The following is a 23,214-nucleotide window of genomic DNA, read 5'->3' on the forward strand; positions in this document are numbered from 1 at the left end:
AATCCACAAAAAGTATCAGATATGAATGTATTTCAAATATGTAAGCATTGTCCATAATGAATCTTTCCAGTGCACACATGAGTGACATTTACACTGCAGAATGGTATGGGGGGGATTCTTTATTTATTCACAAAAATATTAATCTTGTTTGTTTTCACTGTACTGAACTATATATATATAATAACATTTAATGTTACCCATTTCAGATGTTCCAGCGTCTTTGTATTCATGTGATTCAGAGATTGAGACCGGTACATGCACATCTCTTTTTAAAGCCAGGAATGGAAGACGGGTATGTTCAGGATTTGTGAGAAACCAACATGCACCCACATTTTAATAGGCCCATGAAAATGTAGAGATATAAAAGATTTAAAGCACAATCCTTTTAGTTTCCCCACTTTTTGTCCAATGCCTTTTTTACAGCAACATTTGGGGGTTCATTAGTATAATAGTGTCCTACAACTTTAATTATTTTTTTTAACCATTCTACAAGTTAAAATTGAAACTTAGCAACTGATAAAATCTGTTTCATTTTTACCACCACTTAACTTTAGAATATAGAAGGTTCAGTGCAGTGATGAAATAACTGTAAACCTGTAGCAGCTGGAGAATTTGACTGTCATCAGTTTCACTCTGTTTTGTGGGAGAGTTTTACAATTAAGATTTTTTTAGATAGAATTAAACAGGAACTAATCCCTTTTGCTTTGTGCTTACAGTTCTGATGACATGGATGGCCCGGTGGAAGATATTGGTAGTCGGTCTTGTGTGACTCGTTTTGTAAAGACTCTGCTGTCCATTATGGAGCATGGAGTGAAACCTCACAGCAAACATCTCACCGAGTACTTTGCCTTCCTGTACGAATTTGCCAAGATGGGAGAGGAGGAAGTAAGTAGAATTGTAAGACCCCTCATTAAGTTTAAAAAAATAAATTGTATGTTTGTCTGAAGGCAAATTGCTGATACATTTATTTCTTCCTCCTTCACAACAGAGCCAGTTTCTTCTGTCACTGCACGCCATTTCAATAATGGTGCATTTCTACATGGGGACTAAAGGACCTGAAAATGTAAGTACTTTGAAATACAGTGAAGTGTATTGCCAGATCATATTCTTTTCTGCCTGATCATCAGACCATCTGAATTCATAACTAATTTGTGCAATCCTGTGCTCACGTACTATTACATATTTTATCTCCACGCGAAGACTGCAATCCCTGTGCCTAAATACAAATATATATTTTAAATCACTCATGTTACACAGACCCATTTATATCCCGTGCACCAACATTAACACACCACACGCAACATTTAACGACATAACACACACGTGGGCAGAGCACTGTAGTAACTTGACAGTAATTGCACGCTTCAATTGTACCTTCTTTCCTTTGCTATCTTCCACAATGAAATCCTTATGGTCACAGGCCTGTTCTGGGTTGTTTGTGTGTTTAGGCATTTTTTTAGATTCCACCACAATTTGCAATTCTGTTTTAAATTCCACATGCGTGTAAATACTACCTATAGTAGGGTTAAATCTCGCAAGCAAGAACATCTTGTTTAAAATCTCACAAGCGTGTTACAATCCTCCAGTAGGAATTTGCTGCCACTCAGTAGTTGGGGTGGGATTAAAGGTATTCAGAACAAATCAAGGTGACATACAAATCAGGAAGGAGGGACATTGCCCAAGTGCATTGGGAATTGTATTTATTTTTTTTTTTTGTTGGTATCTTGTTTTTTTAATTTTTCTATTTTCTCACAGGGAAAGGGAGTCGATATGAATTGAGTTACCATTACCACTTCATTTTTTTTGTACAGGGGCGGTTATTTTATCGGTTTTTATTGTAAAATCAGGAAATCAGAAGCTCTTGTTATATTACAGTACTAAGCAGTCAGTGATGATTGTAGACACACTAATACTAAGAGTATATTTCTGTCTTCAGGGTTGAAAGAATGCTTAAACACATTTTCTAGAGTTGATCCCATGGTTAGCCTGAATGCAGTGTTTGATTTACTGTGCTGATGTCCTCAGCCTCAGGTGGAAGTGTTGTCTGAAGAGGAAGGGGAGGAGGAGGAAGAGGAAGAGGACATTCTGTCTTTAGCAGAAGAGAAATACCGACCCGCAGCACTTGAAAAGATGATCGCTCTGATAGCACTTCTTGTTGAGCAGTCACGGTCTGAGAGGTGAGTCTTGGTCAGCATGCAGTAGCTGGATTCTTAACCCTATTTAAGGACCAAGTGTTTTTTTTTTTTTTTTTTAGTTGACTTCCTATAAAAATTCACTAAAAATATGTTTTACAGTAGCATCTTGGAATTGGTGTTCTTTTTATTATAAAGGTACTTCAGAAACCATACAAACTTTTAGCTTTTTTCCCTCCCTCAACACGCTTTATATATATATATATAATTATATATATATATATATATATATATATATATATATATATATATATATATATATATATATTATTTTTATATAAAGTATTTTTTAATTATGTATTCTGCTTAGAGATACGTGTATAACAACGTGTTATTCTATGTCCCGAGGGACCTTGCAATACTTCCTGAAAATTTTGTTGAAAGTTATTGATGTTTGGGCAAATTAGACATTGTTTCACTGGAGTGATTGCAGTGACATAGAGACACAATTATTCTCATGATCTTTATAAGCAGTATTGGACACTACTGGTGTGGTGGTTTTTTTTTTTTTTCAAAATAAATACTTGTAAATAAAATAGTTCTTCATTCCATTAACAGTACCTGATAAATTTAGTTCATGAAATATGATCTGCTTATATCCACTCGTTTCTTGATTATTTATACGTGTTGTAAAAACATATATATTAAAACACATGACAGAGTAAATATTCTACTATAACTGTCAAATGGATTGGATTTACAGTATCCTCCCATTTTTCTTAGCTGTAAACAAGTTTTATAACAGAGACAGATCTGTTATAATATAAACATGTTTTCAGAGGTAAATTTTAAAAATCTAAGTAATTGAAGAGCAACTTAAATTACTTGTTACGTTTGGACTAATCAACGACTTTTTTTTTTAAACTTTTTCTAGACATCTTACATTATCTCAGAATGACATGGCTGCTTTGACTGGAGGAAAGGTAGGAAAAATGAGCCGATTGGAAAACTTATTTATACTTGCATTATTTTTGTTTTTTATTTATGCATTTTATTTCTCTCGTAGGGCTTTCCGTTCTTGTTTCAACACATACGAGATGGAATTAACATCAGACAAACATGCAATCTAATTTTTAGCCTCTGTCGGTACAACAATCGTCTTGCAGAACACGTGTGTATTTCTGTTTTTAAAGACCAGCATTCTTAATTTGACTATTTTTACTGTACCTGAACTCAACACAAGATTAATACATAATTATTTTACCCTTTTTTCTTAGATTGTTTCTATGCTTTTTACATCAATTGCAAAGCTGACTCCTGAGGTAAGTCAAAAATAAAATTTGAATATTAATTTATTGTGAAGGGAGGGACATGGAGTTTGATGATAGGGGTTAATCCCATTATAAATACATAGTTGTGTTGTCAAACTATATCCATGCATACGTGTAAGTAGATAACGTTCAAGGGGATATTTTTATTTATAGTGTAGAATATTAATTTAACGGTAGTAATGTGGTTTTCTAACCTCACTAAAATGTCACATACTGTTTTTCCAGAGCATTCGAATGGGAAAGGGTAATAAGTGGTGGTTGCCAACTTAGAGGGGCCTGATAAGTTGATGTGGTTATGTTTTATCACCTTTTGAATGTGCCAATTCCTAAGTGGACTAAAAAATTGTACCTCCAGGCAGCAAATCCCTTCTTCAAGTTGCTGACCATGCTGATGGAGTTTGCAGGGGGCCCTCCTGGAATGCCTTCATTTGCCTCTTGCATTCTGCAGAGGATCTGGGAGGTATGCTGTATTTATAAGAATGTTAGCTGGATATGTTTTATTGGAGACAAGGCTGTTTTGATTTGTCTTATGATTTTAATGTCACTGTTCTTTTGGTGTGAAGGTTGAGGCTGCTTGTGTTTCTTCTTTCAGGTCATCGAGTACAATCCGTCTCAGTGTTTGGACTGGTTGGCAGTGCAGACCCCTCGCAACAAGCTGTCCCACAGCTGGGTGCTGCAAAACATGGAGAACTGGGTAGAACGGTTTCTGCTTGCACATAACTATCCCAGAGTCCGAACATGTAAGCAATCATCTCAACTTGATGTATTTTATGATCTTCTCTGGCTTCCATCTACAGAAAGCATTAGATGGCAGGGCACAGCTTTTGTCATTGATCCAGACAAGACTTAGCAAATTATGCAATATTATTTCTTACATTTTTCCAGAAAATCCACAATTATGTATTTTTTTTCATCGTCATTTATGAGAGTTTCTGAGACTGCACAGTAAATACCAATTAGGCCTAAAAATATCTTATCTTTTTTCTTCTTTTATCTTGACAGCTGCCGCCTATCTTCTCGTATCTCTGATTCCAAGCAACTCCTTCCGACAAATGTTCCGGTCAACCCGCTCTTTACACATTCCCACCCGGGACCTTCCTCTTAGTCCGGACACCACTGTGGTCTTGCACCAGGTTTATAATGTCCTCCTCGGGCTTCTATCGAGAGCTAAGCTGTATGTCGACGCTGTAGTGCACGGAACCACCAAACTCGTGCAGTACTTCAGCTTCATGACATACTGCTTGATTTCCAAAACAGAGAAGCTCATGTTCTCCAGCTACTTCATGGATCTGTGGAACCTTTTCCAGCCCAAACTCTCAGAGCCCGCCATAGCCACCAACCACAACAAGCAGGCTCTGCTCTCCTTCTGGTACAACGTGTGCGTAGATTGCCCAGAGAACGTGCGGCTCATTGTGCAGAACCCTGTTGTTACCAAGAACATTGCGTTCAATTATATCCTGGCAGACCACGATGACCAGGATGTGGTACTGTTTAACCGGGGGATGCTACCTGCTTACTATGGCATCTTGCGCATGTGCTGTGAACAGTCACCAGCCTTCACTAGGCAGCTGGCCTCCCACCAGAACATCCAGTGGGCATTCAAAAATCTCACCCCCCACGCTAGTCAATATCCAGGGGTATGTAAGCAATGACTCTTAGTTCGAGGGTCTTAAAGTTGTGTGTGCATTTGTAATATGTTTTGAATACATGATTTAAACATTAACATAAAAAGAATATTCATATAACAGTATATGATACAGTAGTAAGATACCATATTTTATTTTATGTCAAGCAAAACATTTTTTGAGGTTCTAGGCACTAATTATTTTCAGCCTTTGTAACTGTTTGGGTTAGATGATTTTATTGCATTTTGTTATGTTTGCTAACATCTAAGTATGCTCTAAAATTAGTGAGTTGTTGTTGTTTTTTTTTTTTTTTTTTATTATAGGCAGTGGAGGAGCTTTTCAATCTCATGCAACTGTTTGTCACTCAACGTCCAGACATGCGAGAGGAGGAGTTGGAGGATATAAAACAATTCAAGAAAACAACAATCAGTTGTTACCTGCGCTGCTTGGATGGGCGTTCCTGTTGGACCACCCTCATCAGGTAATATTCTCATAAGGGTCCACCGTAACAAGGGGGCCTACCAATAATCAGTATCCAGCTATGATTAAAATACTTATCATTTTAATGCATTATTTGACATTGCACTAGTTTTAAACCACATAACAGCTTATACCCTCAGAGTGATTTAAGCATGCAGTCAATGTCACTAAACTACTGACTACTATAAAATTTGAAAAGGGCAACTGCTGTTTACAAAAGAACCATCTTAGATTTAGGTATAATAAATAGTTATTCAAAAAGTTGGATATGATTTTGAAATTCACAGCCTTCCTTAAAAAAATGCTGGTGATAATATATTTGGCTGCAAATGCCTGCTGGATATTTACGTGGAGGTTGTAGTGATATTTCTTTATTTTATTTTAGAATTTTTTTATATCTTCCCATGCTATTAATTTGGGAAAAGTACCACCTGTTGATTTTGACTGATGGAACTGCTGTTGGCAAGAAAGTAAAGTAATAAGTATGTCTTGTTAAACATCATTATCATTACTTCATGTAGATGTAAAGTCTCTCTTATTCTGCAGTGCCTTTCGAATCTTGCTAGAAACAGATGACGACAGATTGCTTGTTGTATTTAATAGAGGGTTGATCCTGATGACAGAGGTAAGTACTGTTGATTTATCTATTAAATTACAAATAAAATCAAAACATGGCAAAGTTACAGACTCTTAAGGGGCGTTCACACTGGGCATGGCAAAAGCAGTTGTTTTCATGCGCAATGGCAGAGGGAAGCGGCGCACAGGAGATAAAATATTTTAAACTTTCACCGTACTGCGCCATGATGTAAACTACCAGCAACCAGTCAGGGTAAAGTAGGAAGAAATAATAATAAAAAAAATAATAATAAAATGGAGGAAAAGTTTGTGGTTCTGATTTCAGATTTTCAGAAGTAGGTTTGAAATATGCCTTCATCAAACCGGAGCTCGTGTATCAGCCGATGATATTCGCTATACCTTTTTCTTTTCTTGAGGCTGTGATGGACCCACAGCGATCTTACTTCCCCCACCCCCTCCACCCCCCCCCCCCCCCCGGTAGAGCAGGGTGATCGGGTGAATAGCAAAAAACAAAAACAAGTAACAAGGTTCATTGTTCAACAGGTGTTGTGTTGTCGCTTTTACAGTAGTGTCCGTCCCCCTGTCCCCCCAAAAAAGTTTGATATGATTGGATGGCAGTAGTTGCATTTTTAATCGTGTATATGGCAATGCTCAATAATATCAGTGTATAATGGTGCCTTTAACTCGCACTGTCTCTGGCTATACCCAGCAAACCAGACAAAACTCACAAAGAAAGTATCTCAATTTTTAAAAGCCACTTGTTTTTATTTTATTTTAAACAACACAATTGCCTGATAATTTGGCTAATTGTGGTGGGATTAAAATTAGATTTTATAAAAAAAAAAAATTGGTTTTCCTCCTCATTACTTGAATTTTTTTTTTTTTTTTTTTTTTTTTTTACTAAGCTTTGTGTCTTCTGTATGAAGAGTTTTCCCTTCCCGTTGGCATTTACTGTTTGTTGCTTGTACATGCAGCCGTCACGTAAGACGCCTTTTTCCCCTGCTGCGTTCGGTGTGAACAGTGGTCTGCGGCGACTGCAGAGCGACGCGCAAGGAGGTGGCATGCGCGCCGGGTCCGATGTGAACGCCCTTTTAGTTTGGGTTTCAATGGTTGTTCATACCTTTATAGAGATATACATTAGTTCACTAATCATACTAAAGTTCTTTCTTGGAACATCTGACCCTTTCGTAAGAAGTGATATCTTAGGTGTTTTAAGCTTAATGTTTTGTATGTTTCTTTGTTTTTAGTTCAGCACCAGCAAGTATTTTTCCAAGTAGCTAGTTTCACACTTTACCAAGTGGAGAAGTGTTGGTGTTGAGATTTTTCAAGAAACCAGATATTGGTGCAGAGAAATCTACTCCTATTTATTTTTCTTTCATCTTGTTCAGTCTTTCAACACGTTGCATATGATGTACCATGAGGCAACTGCGTGTCATGTGACTGGTGACCTGGTAGAACTTCTGTCAATATTCCTCTCTGTTCTGAAAGCCACTCGGCCCTATCTGCAGAGAAAAGGTGTGGTTTGTAGGATTTGTTCTCTTTTGACTGACTGTGTACTAAGGAACCCTTTTGGGTTTATGAAAAAGTAAAATAAGTGCCTTGGTAGTAAAAGATAACTAAATATCAATAAAAGGAATGTGGCTTGTGGGGGCAGACAGTTGTGGTTTCATTGGGTTGGAATGTTTCTTAAATGAACAGTTAGTGAAAGATATAAGCTGAATTTATTAAGAACTGCTATTTGATATTCTGTAATTAGAATTGATAAGGACAAGATGAATGTACCTGAAAATTTATATACCTTTTAAGCTCAATAATTGGTATTTTATTTTTTTATAGATGTGAAACAAGCTCTGATTCAGTGGCAGGAGAGAATTGAATTTGCACACAAGCTTCTTACCTTGTTGAATTCCTACAGCCCTCCAGAGCTCAGAAACGCTTGTATAGGTAATGTCAATATCTGACTTGACTACCAAACAAATCATATCATAAATACAAAACTGCATGCCTTATTTGCTTTTGTAAACTTTCTATAAAATAAAAATACTTAGCAACCATGATTTATGTGGGTTAAAAGATCAGCCAAGAAGTCTTCAGTTTTATGGTGAAATGTCCTTTTTTCTTCCAGATGTTTTAAAAGAACTTGTTCTTCTGAGTCCTCATGATTTTCTGCACACTCTGGTACCATTCCTACAACATAACCACTGCACTTATCATCACAGTAACATCCCAAGTAAGTTTGATGATGTATGTATTTAAATTAATTGCATTCAAATCATTTGGATTATGTTGTATATTCATTTAAATTGCTTTTTACTCTGTAGTGTCTTTCGGGCCATACTTTCCTTGCCGGGAGAACATAAAGTTAATGGGAGGGAAAAACAACATTCGCCCTCCTCGGCCAGAGCTTAATATGTGTCTCCTGCCGTCCATGGTGGAAAAGAGCCAGGTTTGTTCTGAAACCTTTTTTTCTTAGAATACCATTTCTTACTGTATTGACTCGGGTTGCTTTTGCTGACTCAGTCTGTTGTGTGGGAATTATGTGTGGTACACTCTATTATTGATAACACATGCGCATGTTCTTTTCTTTAGGGAAAGGATGAAGTTTATGACCGTATGCTGCAGGATTACTTCCTGTCCTATCATCAGTTTATCCATCTGTTGTGCCGAGTAGCTATCAACTGCGAAAAGTTTACTGAAACCTTAGTTAAATTAAGTAAGTAATCAGTATAATAGTACAGCCTTTTATGCCACAAGGAAGTTGGCAGTTCTGTCTGTCTTGTGACTGGATAGGATAATGCTGCTGTGAAATGAACCACACAAAATACTATTGTAAATAGATGCATGTACCACAGTAGATGCTATACTGAAATAATACATCTGGTGCTCAGTCTTGTAGTTTGATTGTTTGCTATTAGGTGTTTCTTTCAATACTGCTCACATGAGACTTGTATAGCAAATTACATGCATGATCTGCAAGATTTATGAAATAATTGTATTAGCTATAACCCCTTAATGAATCTTATTATCTGTTGTATAAAGAAACATGTTATACAATATTTATATATAAAGAATATTGACAGATTGCATCTTTTTTTTTTTTTTTTTTTTGCAGGTGTCCTAATTGCATACGAAGGTTTACCTCTGCACCTGGCATTGTTTCCCAAGCTTTGGACTGAGCTTTGCCAGTCACAGGTACAGTAGACCATTTTTTTTTCTTTCTTTCTAGAAATATTTTAATTATATTTTAGTAGTACAGTAAAAATCTAATGTATGGTCAATCATATGTATCTGTCTTTTTATAAAAAAAAAAAAGTGCCATTTAAATCAAATAGATTTGTTTGTTTCGTACTGCACATCAAAAACAACAATATACAAAGCATTAATATTGTACTGTTATCATATACACACGTATTGCACAAATTAAATATCTACTTGCTGAAGTGGTTTTTGTTTTAGCCAACGAGGTGTTCACATGTGGTAGGAGTGCACTAGCAAAAGCCACAAGGCAGTCACGTCAGTTTCCTAGCAACAAGCCTCCTATGTTGTTGTTGGCAATGGATTCTTTCAATGCAGCAGGTTTGTGCATTTGAGAAAGGAGATGAAGACTCATGAAATTAATTGGAGACTGAAGTTGAAGCAATTCCCCTCCGCTGTACGAATCAAAACAGTGTGCTGCTTTTTATACGATAAATGAGATAAAACAGTAGAGGATTTATACTGGACCCTGACTCACCTGATAAAACGAGGGAGTGGTTGTATAGTATTTATTTGTTAGCCTATTTGCTTATCTGTGGGTCTCTCGCAGCCCTCGATTATATAGCGGATTTATATTGGACCCCGACACCCGGGATATATCGAAAGGGTGGTGTATATTTTATTATGTATTCTGCTTAGAGATACATGTATAAAGACATGCTATTCTATGACCCTAGGGACCTTACAATACTTCCTGAAAGTTTTGTTGAAAAATATTGATGTTTGGGCAAATTAAAAGACATTGTTTCACCTGAGTGATTGCAGTGACATAATACACATTTATTATCAGGATCTTTATAAGCAATAATGAACACTATTCTCGATTTTTTATTATGTATTTATTTTCTCAAATATTTATAAATAAAATAGTTATTTATTCCATCATTATCATTTAATTAAGTAGTATAATAGTATCTTCACACATACACACACACACACACATACACACATACACACACACATATATACACACACATATATATATATATATATATACACACACACACACACACACACACACACACACACACACACACACACACACACACACACACACACACACACAGTGGTTTGCAGAAGTATTTGTCCCCTACCAATAATGTCACATTTTGTTGAATTGCAAGTAATTCAAACAAACCTTTTTTTTTTATTCCAAAGCTGTAGTGGTTAAACTGAACATTGTTATAGGAGGAGGAGATTAAATGTCATCAAAACTTGCAAAGAAAATGTACAAAGTGAAATTTACTGGTTGCATTAGTGTTCAACCAGTGCTTGGTAGAAGCGCCTTTTGCAGTAATTACTGCCGTGAGTCTTTTTGGATAGGTCTCTACTAGCTTTGCACAGTAGGATGGTGAAATTTTTGCACATTTTTCACGGGGAAAATTGCTACAGTTCTGATAAGTTTGTTGGGGATTATCGATGGAACCTGGAATCTTCACGTCTCGCCATAAATTTTCGATTGGATTCAAGTCAGGACTTTGACTGGGCCACTCAAGAACATTAATTCTCTTCTTGTTCAACCACTCCAGTGTGGCTTTGGCTTTGTTCTTCGGGTCATTGTCCTGCTGAAATGTGAATTTCCTCCCCAGTCTTGGCTGACTCAAACAGGTTTTCCTCAATGATTTGGCTGTACTTTGCACCGTCCATTCTCCCCCCTATCCTGACAAGCTTCCCAGTCCCTGCTGAAGAGGAGCAGCCCCATAACATGATGCTGCCACCACCATGCTTGACAGTTGGGAATTTAGACTGAAAAGTTCATTTTTTGTCTCGTCGGACCACAAAACCTTTTTCCACATGTCTGCAGTATCATCTACATGCTTTTTTTGCAAACTCCATACTGGCTTGAAGATGAGGCTTTTTGAGTAATGGCTTCTTTCTTGCCACCCGTCCGTACAGGCCAGCTTTGTGTAGGGACCGGCTTATTGTTGATGTGTGAACATTGACTCCCATCTCAGACACAGAACTTTGAAGCCAACAATGACCTTGAGAGATCTGCAGAGTGACATCATGAACCAGTTTCGTGCTTGCCCGGCTGCTCAGTTTGATAGGGCGACCTGATCTGGGTAGTGTCTGGGTGGTATGATGCATCTTCCACTTCTTAATGAAGGACTTTACTGTGCTGAGAGGGATAATCAGCGCCTTTGGAATTTTCTTGTACCCTTCTCCTGCTCTGTGCTCTCTACCAGTTTATCCCTGACTTACTTCAAAAGCTCCTTTTCATGGTTGCTTTGTTGGATCACTATGTGAGTTGCAGCTTGAAAGTCTTTATATACCTGAGGGAAATGATCTATAAGTTAACCACTTTGAGTACACACAGGCTGAAACCATTTCACTAATTTTGTGGCCTTTCAAACAAATCATTTGCACCTGAGCTGATTTAGGGTTGCAGTAGCAAGGGGTTGAATACTTATGCAATGTTTTTCTCTGTAAATCTTATTTATATTCTATATGCATTTTTTAACTTTAGTAAATGTGGAATAGTTTGTGTAGATTCTACATGTAAAGTCTAGTTTGAAAGCGTTGTGGAGTACGGATTTACAGTGTTTTTACATGTCTGTCTTACAAGTTTCTGTGAAGAAGGCTGTGATTGTATTTTCTCTCCGCACTGCCAAAACTTTCTCCACCCTTTAGATACTAAATGCCCCTCTTAGTGATGCCACACTTATATATCCAATTATATGTTTTTCAAGTCTGTACTGCAACATACAGTGGACCTGTAAGTCATCAAAACGAAGTGCGTTTTTTTTTTTATCATGTTTACACAATCATACTAAAGTGGGCTTCTAGGTCCGCGATCGTGTAAACACAATCCCAGTCCTTAAAGGGTTAATCTTATGATTTACCGAAGCATAAAGAATGTATGTATTTCTGCATACAAAAGTTCCATTAACAAAAAGCATTAATGCCAAACAATATATTTTATTTCTGCATACATGTTTTTCTTTTTCAAAATAATTATTGAGCTTGCAGTAATGCATAATTGAGCAATTCAACATGGTACTGAACAATATTGTGATCCACTTATGTAGAACAACAAACATTGTGGTACATTTCTGTCTAAAACAATTGACAATGGTGTTGAAGCATATTGTACTCTAAATATGTAGTAACTGGATGAAAAATAACATTCTGTTAAATGCAAATTAAATCATTTTGGACCTTTTTTGTTTTGTTTTTTTTTCAACAGAAAATCACATTGACACAAAATGTGACAAATACAGGCACTGAATAGATATATTTACTTACTTAATGCAGCATGGTAGACTCACATGGCACTTAGAACTACACAGGACTCCTGGAGCCTTACAGTGTGTGAAAGCAAGACATTGTGTCATTAGCCAAAGGCACTTGGTGGTTATTGAGAGTTACCAGTAAATGTCAGAAGTAAAGCGTTGTCATGTTTGTTTCTGACATTTACCGTTTTGCTTGGTTAATGGTGAATATACCAGTAAATCTTAATATTTGCCAATAGTCTGACTTCTACAGTAACATACACATTATTTTAATTATTTTAATAACAGTTAACTCCTGAGACCATATCACCCTAATTTGATCATTTTGTAAAATGTCAAACCCCTTACAATAACCAAACATGCATTCTCTTATTCAGTCTCCTATGGCAAAGAACTGTGTGACGCTCCTGTGCGAGGATCCAGCCTTTGCTGAGTACATTAAGTGTATCCTAATGGATGAGAGGACCTTTCTGAACAACAATGTAGTGTACACCTTCTTGACCTGTTTCCTTCTTAAGGTAGGCATCTGTACACTGAGCTTTGAAGATGTTAATAAACAATTTCATTTAGGATGACCTTGGTAATAACTACTTAATAAAATATCCTCCTTTTTTCAGGTTCAAAGTCAAGTGTTGTCTGGTTCCAGTTGTGCTAATTTGATCAACATTCTAGTTACAAATCTTATTAATGAATATCATAATCTCGAATCAGAACTTACAAGCCAAAGAGTTGAGATCTGCAAAACAAGTGTTGTTATAAACGCGGTAAGTTTGTTTTGTTAATTTATTATGCAAACTGATCAGTCTGTCCCTTGAAAGTATTTCTATTATACTACATTCTGTCTCTATAACACATACTGTACTTATTGTAAAATACAGTCACCGTCGCTTAATCAGGATACTGATAATCGGGATTTCTGCTTAAATGGGATACAACTCTGGAGACGGTTCTTCCCAGTGCTGTTTATGTTGTTTAATTGGGACACAGTATTTTCAAATAAAGAACGGAGATCGCTTTTTACAGCAAGACAGGTTTGCATCATACAGTGCAGTTGAACTCTTAAAGAAGGAGTCTCCTGTGGTTTGTCAGGCTGCTGTTGCAAAGAAAGTGGGCGTGTCAACATCAGGTGCCTTGTTTGTGATAAGATGGGATTTCATTCTTTCATTTCATGTAGGAATGGAAACAGTGATTTTAAGTTTGTTTAGGAATAAAAAAAATAAAAAAACAGGTATTTTAAATGATGTTTAATCCTAATGTGATGTTATTTTATTATTTTTCTTTTCATTAAGAAACAAAAAAGTGTGACTAAGGTCATCTCAACTGCCTCATTTAACTGGGACAGCTGCTTTTTCAGGATATTTTTCCTTCTCCTAAGGCGCCCTGTTAAAGCAGCACTGACTGTAATATTGTAAATGCATTAGGATACGGTAGGGTTGTGGTGTAATACCTGCATAAAACTAAGCACGACCTTCATGTGACCCAATGCCTTTGTATTGCTATTACATATCGTTATTAAAATGCTTTGCATTTAAAGAAATTAATGAAATGCAGTTATTTAAAAGCTCACATGACTATAATGGTACATGATATTGGTAATAACACTTATTTTACAGGATCTACGGGCATTCATCTTGATGCTTTCAGTACATACCCCAAAACAGCTTGATCCTGCCCTTATCCCCACTTTGCAAGATTTACTAAACAAATGTAGAACTTGTCTACAGCAAAGAAATGCCCAAGAACTAGAAGCTAAAGAGAGAAAGTCAAAAGGTACCAATATACTTTTTTCTAATTTATATGCTTTTCTAATTTCATGCTAAATTGAATTAGTCAGTTGCAGACCATTTGATTACTGAAGTCTGTTTTCCTAAGGGCAACCCCACTTGTAATTTAAATTGATTACTTCTTAAACATGAAATATGTAAAATACCATTGTTATGCTTAATATTTTATGAAAAGCAAACACTCGTTTATTAGTTGTAATAATAATATTGTGCAGACGAATTCAACACTCAAGCAAGTGGTATTTTAAATGCTGAGATAGAGGGATTTACTTTTGTTTGTTTGTTTTGATTTGCAGATGACGAAGGTGCTACTCCAGTTAAAAGAAGAAGAGTGAGCAGCGATGAAGATCATCCCTTAGAAAGTTGCTCCGGCGATCTAAAATCTGAACCAAGGGAGGCACTGACCCCAGCTAGCACTTCGGACACTGAGACGAGGGACTCTTCGGTTATAGACCCGGGGACTGAGCAAGACCCCCCCACTCCTGAAAATGTTTCAGTTAAGGAAGACAAAATGGAGTCAATCTCCTCAGTTTCAGAAGATGCACTCTTCTGTAGCAGGCCCTCAGAGGAGCAGGGGGAAGGAGAGAGTAAAATAGAGGAATGTAAAGATGTGAAGGAAGAAATGCAGGGCATAAAGACTTCCAGTGTGGCTGAGGAGGACTCAGAGTTTCCCTCCACATCCATCTTTGCCGGTCTGTCTGACATGGTGGACCTGAGAGGTTGTGAGAATCAAACTTTGCCTTTACAGGATCCAGAGACAAGTTTAACAGCCAGTTGTGCCCATTCCAGAGGACTGTCTAATTTCATGCAGCAGCATGACATTTTAGACACTTTGTGTAGGACCATTGAGTCGACAATTAGCGTGGTCACAAAACTACCTGGGAAAGGAAACCGTGCTGCGTCTTGACAGTACTTCTAGCATGTCTGCTTTTTAAGTATTTTAAAATGCTGTTTGTAAAATTTTTTTTTTTTTTTTTTTTTTTTTTAAACTTCTGGCTGTTTGAACAGTTGCTCTGTGCTTAGGTTTGTCAAGTGATCTTTCATTTGCTTGAATGGCAATAGATTCATTTGCTTGAAGATTCCTGGGGGAAAAAAATGCAAAACCCCAGATCTATTTAAAAAAGGGCAAGACAGTTTTTCATTTTTACTTTATTCAGAGTTCTGTTTAAGTGATTATTTGTTCAATATTTAAGGGGAGAAGGTTTACAGAATTTTAGTCTTCTCCTCTGTAATTTAAATTTATTGCATTTTTACTGTGTATAATATGGTGTCCTGTGTGCCAGTTTTGTACTTTACTAAAGGGGCAAATTGCCTCATATTTCTGTGGTTCTTATTATCCAAACTAAGTTTACTTGTAAATTAAACAACCATAAGAAACCTGATTCTGTTAAGAATCCTTTATAAATGTGGCCTGGCATAGCTATCTGTTATATATATATATATATATATATATATATATATATATATATATATATATATATATATATATATAATTTGATATATACATGTGTGTCATGTAACACACAGACAGAGACTCTCTCTATAGAATGTGCTTTATTTAACAGGATACCTGTGAAAGAAATAAAGCACACTTGATGTAACTATCTGAACTTTATTTTATTTGTTTAAATGCATTCCTTTGTGTTTTTAAATTTTAATGTAGAAATTACTTAAGAATGTATAAAGAAGATAAATGGAAAACATTTCCTGCTTGGAAGGTTCCCTGTATATTTAATACATACTGCTTCATTTATTTGTTTTTAAATGTATTACGGACCTTAATCAAGGGAATGAAACATGAGTAATCTCTAATATAAACATTTTCTAACTGTTTCAGGTTTTTTTCCCAGAACTTCTACGAAAACAGTCATCCCAACAAAGACCAAACATCCCTGAAGTGACTGAAATAATATGTATATTTTGTGGTTAAATTGCACTTTGAGTCCAGTTCCTATTGCATTTTCCTTGTCAATAAAGCAAATCTATGTAGAACACTTGCAAGACATCAGTAAACCTACATCGTAAATCTATTGGGGAAACAATTAGCAAATTAAAACATTTCTGCAGTATGTTTTAAAATAAGTTTTATAATAAAAAAGCATGTTTTTACAGTTTCCTTCACTGGCCCAGTTTAATTCATGGAGCAGGTATAATTCCAATTTCCTGACTTCTCTTTCAAACTGCAGTTCCCTTTCAAGTACGAAATTTAACCATTACCACATGGGTATTAATCCGTCTTGAACAAAGAAGACTACGTGGCAACCTAATTCAAGCATTCAAAATTCTAAAAGGTAACGAACAGTGTCAACCCAAAGGACTTTTTCAGCCTGAAAAAAGAAACAAGGACCAGGGGTCACAAATGGAGTTTAGAAAAAGGGGCATTCAGAACAGAAAATAGGAGACACTTTTTTACACAGAGAATTGTGAGGGTCTGGAATCGACTCCCCAGTAATGTTGTTGAAGCTGACACCCTGGGATCCTTCAAGAAGCTGCTTGATGAGATTTTGGGATCAATAAGCTACTAACAACCAAACGAGCAAGATGGGCCGAATGGCCTCCTCTCGTTTGTAAACTTTCTTATGTTCTTATGGTCGGGATCTCCCAGGTGGCGGCGTACAGTTGGCCTAACGCCTTCTGGGTGGGGGAGAGCTTAGGTCGACAAGGTGTCCTTGACTCGCCGCGCACCAGCGACCCCCTGTATTTTCTGTTGTGTCTACACACTGGTCTGTCTGCAACATGCTCAGCCCACTTGCAGCAAGAGTAGCTCCTGGGCTCAGCAGCACTTGTTGTTTAAGCAATTTCAACCACAGTATCTTGATTTTGGTGACGGCTTTTTGGCATCACCATTGCAAAGTTAATCCATTCTAACAAGCGGGTGGTACTGACTGAGTGGTTTTGCCGGTGGTTTTTATAAGTGGACATCCCTGTGTGTTGCCACCCGCGGGACCGAGGTTACTGCACAGGTATTGGTACTACACCAGTACCAATATCGTCCCGGTACCGACCAGGTCCTACACCGGGCAAAAGCCACCGAACAGGCCTGGTGCTAAACTGGTTCCGAACCAGTACAGGCTCAGTGTTAAATCCACCAAACAGGTACCTTCCAGGTACTGATCCGGTTCCAGCCTGTTACTAACCGGTGCTCAAGTCACCAGTACCGCTCAGGTCTTGACTTACGAGGTCAATATCTGTAAGAAAATTGAGGCAGCACCTGTACAACAGTATCTGTACATTGCTGCTTGCACCATGCCTGGGTTCTACATGCAAGCCTACCTGTGCTCTTACTGCCTGGGGTCAAAGCATGCCAAGGAGGCACTGGCTGATCACATCTTCTGCAGATTTTGTGCCCCTTTTTCCAAGTTCACGCTTGAGAAACGGCAATCCTGCTGCTTTAAGGAGCGCGGTCCGGACGATGCACACAGTAAAGTAGCCCAGGCAGGTAACCATCCTCACTGTCTTCCTCATCTTCCTCGAGCCAGCACTGGACTGCAAGTGCAGTGTGACCACAGGAGGACATACTGTCCATTGCTGCCTCCTGAAGAGGTGGGCAACCAGGAGCTGGCTTTCCAGTCTGAGAATGTAGAGTACCCTGGCAAGTGCCATGGCCTACAGTAGGGAAACGAAGCATTTGATTTTTGACGATTAGCCTACCACCTCTCCCATGTCCACACTAGTTAACCCAGATTTTCTCTTTCCGGGGACTATCCTGCTGTTTAGCCGGTCATTGGACACCCTATATAGGGTGCATGATGCAGAGAAACTGGGCCTGGACAATTTTCCGCTAGCTGGAAGGTGCCTAATTTAGCACTCCTACCCAAGGACGCTACCTGCACTAACAAGCAGTGCTGGGTTTCTGAGGTGAGAGCCTATTCAGCTAGTTCGTATGCCACACGGCTAGGGAACTATAACAGCATCCTGGTACTGCGGTCCCTCTGAGAACCACAGGCCCTCACCACAACAACTGGCTAAACTGCCTGGTTAATAAGAACCTGCTCCGTGTGTCCAAGCTCAATGGACAGGCTGTAGGTAGAAACCTGGCTGCACTGGTAGCTGCACATAAGCAGCTTTCTCCTTGCCAGATAGATTCCTGTCTTGGAGGGTGCTTGGACTCAGGGCCCATTCTGGCCACTGTTGGACGGCAGGGTGCACAGAATAGCCGCCTGTTTTGAAGCTTTTTCAGCTCAACGGATCGCTCACGGTAGTAACATTCCAGAAACTTCTAAGCCTGGTGGCAGCAGTTTACCAGACTCTTCCATTGGGTCTCCTTCGCATGTGTCCTCTGCAGGCCTGGTTCAACAGCAGGGTTTTTCAGCCCATGTTGAACCGTGACTGTCAATTGAAACAGCCAGCCCATTTATGCATTGGTTTAGCGCTGGTCAGCGTCACCAGAATGGAGGTTATTGCCACGGACGTGTCCAGCCTGGGCTGGACCACTGTGGAATGTCTGGGGTGTGCAGAATTTTTTGCAGGTTTGAGGGAGACACGTGCATGTCTGTACAGACAACACAATAGTGGTGACTTGCATCAACCACCAGGATGGCCTCGGGTCACCCAGTCTCCATCGCGTGGCTATGGTGGTGAGACTGCACTGGGTCTGGCCCCTGAACGGCTGCATTTGAGCCGTCTGGGGATTTCCAATCGGGTCATTGACTCCCTGCAGAATGCCACAGTAGCGTCCATGCATTCCCAGTACGGGTATAAGCGTGGTGTCTGCCTCATGAGTTTGACCCCATGACCTGTCCCATGGCAGTTATACTGCAATTGTTGCAGGACCATTTTGACGAAGGGAAATCCCTGTCTACATTAAAGGTTTTTCTGGCAGCTATTTTCGCTTGCCATGTCAAAATTGACTCGGTCTCCCCAGAAGCTCACGTCCCAGCGGGACAATTTTTGAAAGGGGCTTGTTGGCTTCAACTGCCTATGAAGGACTTTGTCCGTCGCTGGAGGCTAAACATGGTGCTTAATCCATTCATGAAGCGGGTTTCTGCAAAGCGGGTGAGTGAGATGCAAGCATTCTCAATAGCGAAAGCCTGCTTAATTTTTTACAGAGACTAGGATAAATGTCATGCTGTGTACCAATCCTGCCTTTTTGCCAAAGACTACCTTGGCATTCCATGTCAACCAGTCTGTGGAATTGGAGGCTTTCCATCCAGCTCCTTTCCAGTTTGACAGAGCGACAGCTTTATGCCCTTTGCTCAGTTTGGGCCCTGGCATATTGCATTGACAGGATGAAAAGTTGGAGGCAATCCAAACGAATTTTTGCCTGATATGTTTAAGCAGCGGCTGTCCAACTGGATTGCAGATAGTCAGGACTGCCTGTGAGCTGGCCAACTTGCCCCCTCCAGAAAAGCTCACTGGCTATTGAAGCAGGGGCATGATAACTTCAAGAGCTTTATTCCAGGGTGCATCTGTCAAGAACATATGCAATGCAGCGGTGTGGCCTACTCCTCATACCTTCATTAGGTTCTACAGACTGATTTTTGAACTAGAGTGTTAAGGGCATCTTTCCAATCGACCCCTACAACAGACATACTGTAGAGGTGAGTTTTCCTTCAATTTTTTCACCCTAGCTAATTACTGGGGTTCCGAAATGGTAACGCACAGGACAGCCTTTGGCGTAGCCTTGTAGCATTCCAGTCATCTGCAATCTTACCTTGAGCGCAGTCCTTTTGTGCCCTCGGGGGTGGGGTAACATCTGCATCACAAGCTCAAAGAGCAGCTTTGGTATATCATTTTAAAGATTCTGGTCTTTTAGGGGATAAATACCCATTCGGTAATGGTTACATTTATATTTCGGAGAACCAGGCTTATGATAGTAACCTAACATTTTCAGTGCTTGGAGGTAAATTAAGAATGTTTCGTACCTTAATGTCGTCAATCTCATTTTCTTTTGAGAGTTTAGGGATTTCCACATCTCTGCTTGTTATTGACAAATCCTTTAAGAGGGCATGCAATAAACAAATTGCGATGTAGTTAAATAAAAAAATCAAGATTTGGCAGAGTGATTAGAAGAATCATGGACTCTGGTCCTGAGAGGCTACACAGTACTGGATATCAATCAATCAATCAGTCCATCACAAAGCGCTTTTATAAGATGCAGTAACAAGAAGAAAATCCATAATACTTCCAAATACAGAGAAATGCATAATACATGATATACAGTTTAAAAAAAAAAAGCATAATACATGAAATACACTAGAAAGGGCATAATACATTAAATACAGTGGAAAGTGCATAATACATTGTTACTGTCATGTGAAATAGTAGCAGCAACACAGCAGCTAGTAGTAGATATCAGGATATAATTCAATTGCAATTGAGCATATGGCTGCAGAATTAAATCCCTATGAAGGCTAGAGCTAATAAATAATTTATTTTATTAAGCATACATATTTGTTATGGACATTGATCTTCACCTGTGGCCTATTATGGCTGCTGTGGCATTGTGGTCATGTGGCTCTGGTTTCTGGATGATGGCTGTAAATGTGAGCTAACCTTCAATTCTATTCAGACACCTCACTCACTCTCAATTTTGAGTACATGTGACACATTCCGTAGAAGGTTTGGAAGTAATCCGCCTGCATGTAAAAGAATATGGTCATTTTAACTCGGTAATTTAAGGCCCTACAGACTGTCAAATGTGTTTTTAAAAGAAATTACATTTAAGGCTATTGATCATTAGATTAGTTTTTATTAGCCATTATTTAGTCTGATTTGGCGCTGCATCAAATGGTTATCAAGTACCTGTTAAACTGTATTTGATGATAACTTTGAGATTGTTTTTTCTAAGTGGCATCTCTGAATAAAGGCCTATGTTAGGTAACTGTTAGTCAGTAAGAAAGTCACTGTAAATTGTTTATATTACCTAGCGCTCCCATGACGATGTGAAATGTTAGTTTTGTGTACAATTTCAATGATATCCACTAGCATACACTCCACCCACGTTGTGTGAGTTTGAAATAGAATCACACCCGTCGCTGAATGAACACACACTCACTCTCCAGATGGTGCTTTAGTATGAGTGATATCTCTGGGTACAGGCCACAGTCTTTATTTCTGCTTCATAGCATTCACTTTGTGAGGGCCTTTTAGTTTCACTGGTTTCAATTCAATAAACCCTCAGCACTTTAATCTGTTAAACCAAGTTCAACTAACATTTTATTTTAGCATTTAGCTATTTAACTCCATGAATGGTGCGAATGTGGATCTATGTTTATTCTGATGCAAGTAACATATCATTACCGATTTGTCACTATGATAATGCAGAACCTAATTCTAGAAAATGTTGAGTTGTAGGTGAACGTTCTTAGAGAGTATAAAAGGGTTAGGCATAGGATGATTGCTGTCATTACCAATAAGTCAATATGGGAAAAAGTAAAGAGCTATCTGAAGACCTTAGCCAGAAATAGATTTATTGTCATAAAGCTGGAAAAGGATACAAGAAGATTTCCAAGCATTTGAACATCTAAATTTTAACTATTGTTTCTACTATCAAGAAGTACAAGACTCATGGTACTGTCACAACACTCTGTCTTGAAGAAAGAATGTTCTGTCACCAAGAACAAGTAGAAGAATTGTGAGGAAGGTTAATAACAATCTGAGATTGACTGCCAAAGATATTCAAAGGGAATTGACTGCAGGTGGGACTGGGGTTTCCATTTCAACTATAGGGTTGAATACTGCATGGTGAAGGTCTCAATGGTCGCAGGCCAAGGAAAGCCACTCTTAGGAAAACATCACAAGGACAATTGCTTAAGGTTTGCAAAATGGCATTTGAATGATGGATGTGAGTTCTGGTCAAAGGTTTTGCGGAGTGATGAAGCAAAAAAAAAAAAAAAAAAAAAACAATTTGATCTCGGTGATAGTCGTTACGTTTGGAGAGGCATACAAAGAAAATCCTTCTATGGGGTTGTTTTTTCTCTAAAGGCACAGAAAATTTTGTTCCAATACATGGTAAAATGGATTCCATAGCATACCAAAAAATATTGGCCAATCATCTGAAATCCTCTGCTACAAAACCTGGTTTAAAGCGCAACTGGACATTCCAATACAACAACGATCCAAAGCACACATCAAAATCTGCTTCAGGATAGTTAAAGAAGAATAAAATGAAGGTTCTGGAATAGCCTAGTCAAAGTCCACCATCCACCACCAAAACTATTTACAGAGAGGGCTCTGCCACACTATGGAGTTGAACAGTGAGGTTTTTAACTTCGAATGGATATTTATGACGTTGGAAGGAAGTTAAAAAGGCATCTGCGTCACAGCTTGTGGTGAGATGCTGTGTTTACATCGAGGAGGAGAGCGTCCTCTCCATGGAGAGAACTACTACACAAAACCATTACACTCCAAGACGGTGCTCGTGAAGGCCTTGCCCAGCCCAGGCCGAGTGAAAAGGCCGTTTGAAGAGGCCAGTCGCCATGAGAATGCCAGGACTCCAGGAGCCCAGAAGTAGGTCAGTTTAGGGCAGGGCTTCTCAAACTCAGACCTGGGGACCCCCTGTGACTCCTGATTTTCATTCCAACCGATCTTTCAGTTACTTAACTAGATCCTTAATTGAACCAACAATGTGCTTAATTAGACCTTTTTACTTGTTTTCAGCTCTTGAACACTTGCAGTTCAAGTTACTTATCAAATGTTATAGCCAACTTGAAATATGCAACTGTTCAAGACCTGAAATCAAGTAAAAAGGTCTAATTAAGCAAATTATCAGTTCAATTAAGGGTCTAGTTAAGTAATTGAGAGCTCGGCTGGAATGAAAACCAGCATCTACAGGGGATCCCCAGGACCGAGTTTGA

The 23,214-nt window shown here is 38.5% G+C and overlaps 1 protein-coding gene across 1 annotated transcript in view; it reads left to right on the forward strand.

Annotated features, from left to right (window-relative positions):
- LOC121316430 (ubiquitin carboxyl-terminal hydrolase 34-like) overlaps positions 1-15,827 on the forward strand; it is a 78,725-nt gene extending 62,898 nt beyond the window's left edge. The window contains exons 58-79 of the mRNA XM_041251500.1: positions 207-292; positions 717-885; positions 989-1,063; positions 2,026-2,177; positions 3,067-3,115; positions 3,199-3,303; positions 3,410-3,454; positions 3,819-3,923; positions 4,056-4,203; positions 4,466-5,100; positions 5,412-5,569; positions 6,115-6,193; positions 7,533-7,659; positions 7,981-8,088; positions 8,270-8,374; positions 8,466-8,590; positions 8,734-8,857; positions 9,257-9,336; positions 13,010-13,150; positions 13,250-13,396; positions 14,246-14,402; positions 14,713-15,827. Coding sequence (XP_041107434.1) covers positions 207-292; positions 717-885; positions 989-1,063; positions 2,026-2,177; positions 3,067-3,115; positions 3,199-3,303; positions 3,410-3,454; positions 3,819-3,923; positions 4,056-4,203; positions 4,466-5,100; positions 5,412-5,569; positions 6,115-6,193; positions 7,533-7,659; positions 7,981-8,088; positions 8,270-8,374; positions 8,466-8,590; positions 8,734-8,857; positions 9,257-9,336; positions 13,010-13,150; positions 13,250-13,396; positions 14,246-14,402; positions 14,713-15,323 — 3,531 coding nt within the window. The 3' untranslated portion in view covers positions 15,324-15,827. The remainder of the gene's footprint in view (positions 1-206; positions 293-716; positions 886-988; positions 1,064-2,025; positions 2,178-3,066; positions 3,116-3,198; positions 3,304-3,409; positions 3,455-3,818; positions 3,924-4,055; positions 4,204-4,465; positions 5,101-5,411; positions 5,570-6,114; positions 6,194-7,532; positions 7,660-7,980; positions 8,089-8,269; positions 8,375-8,465; positions 8,591-8,733; positions 8,858-9,256; positions 9,337-13,009; positions 13,151-13,249; positions 13,397-14,245; positions 14,403-14,712) is intronic.
- Positions 15,828-23,214: the final 7,387 nt, after the last annotated feature.

Source organism: Polyodon spathula, chromosome 5 (genome assembly GCF_017654505.1).
Source record: "Polyodon spathula isolate WHYD16114869_AA chromosome 5, ASM1765450v1, whole genome shotgun sequence".
Classification (NCBI taxonomy): Eukaryota; Metazoa; Chordata; class Actinopteri; order Acipenseriformes; family Polyodontidae; genus Polyodon; species Polyodon spathula.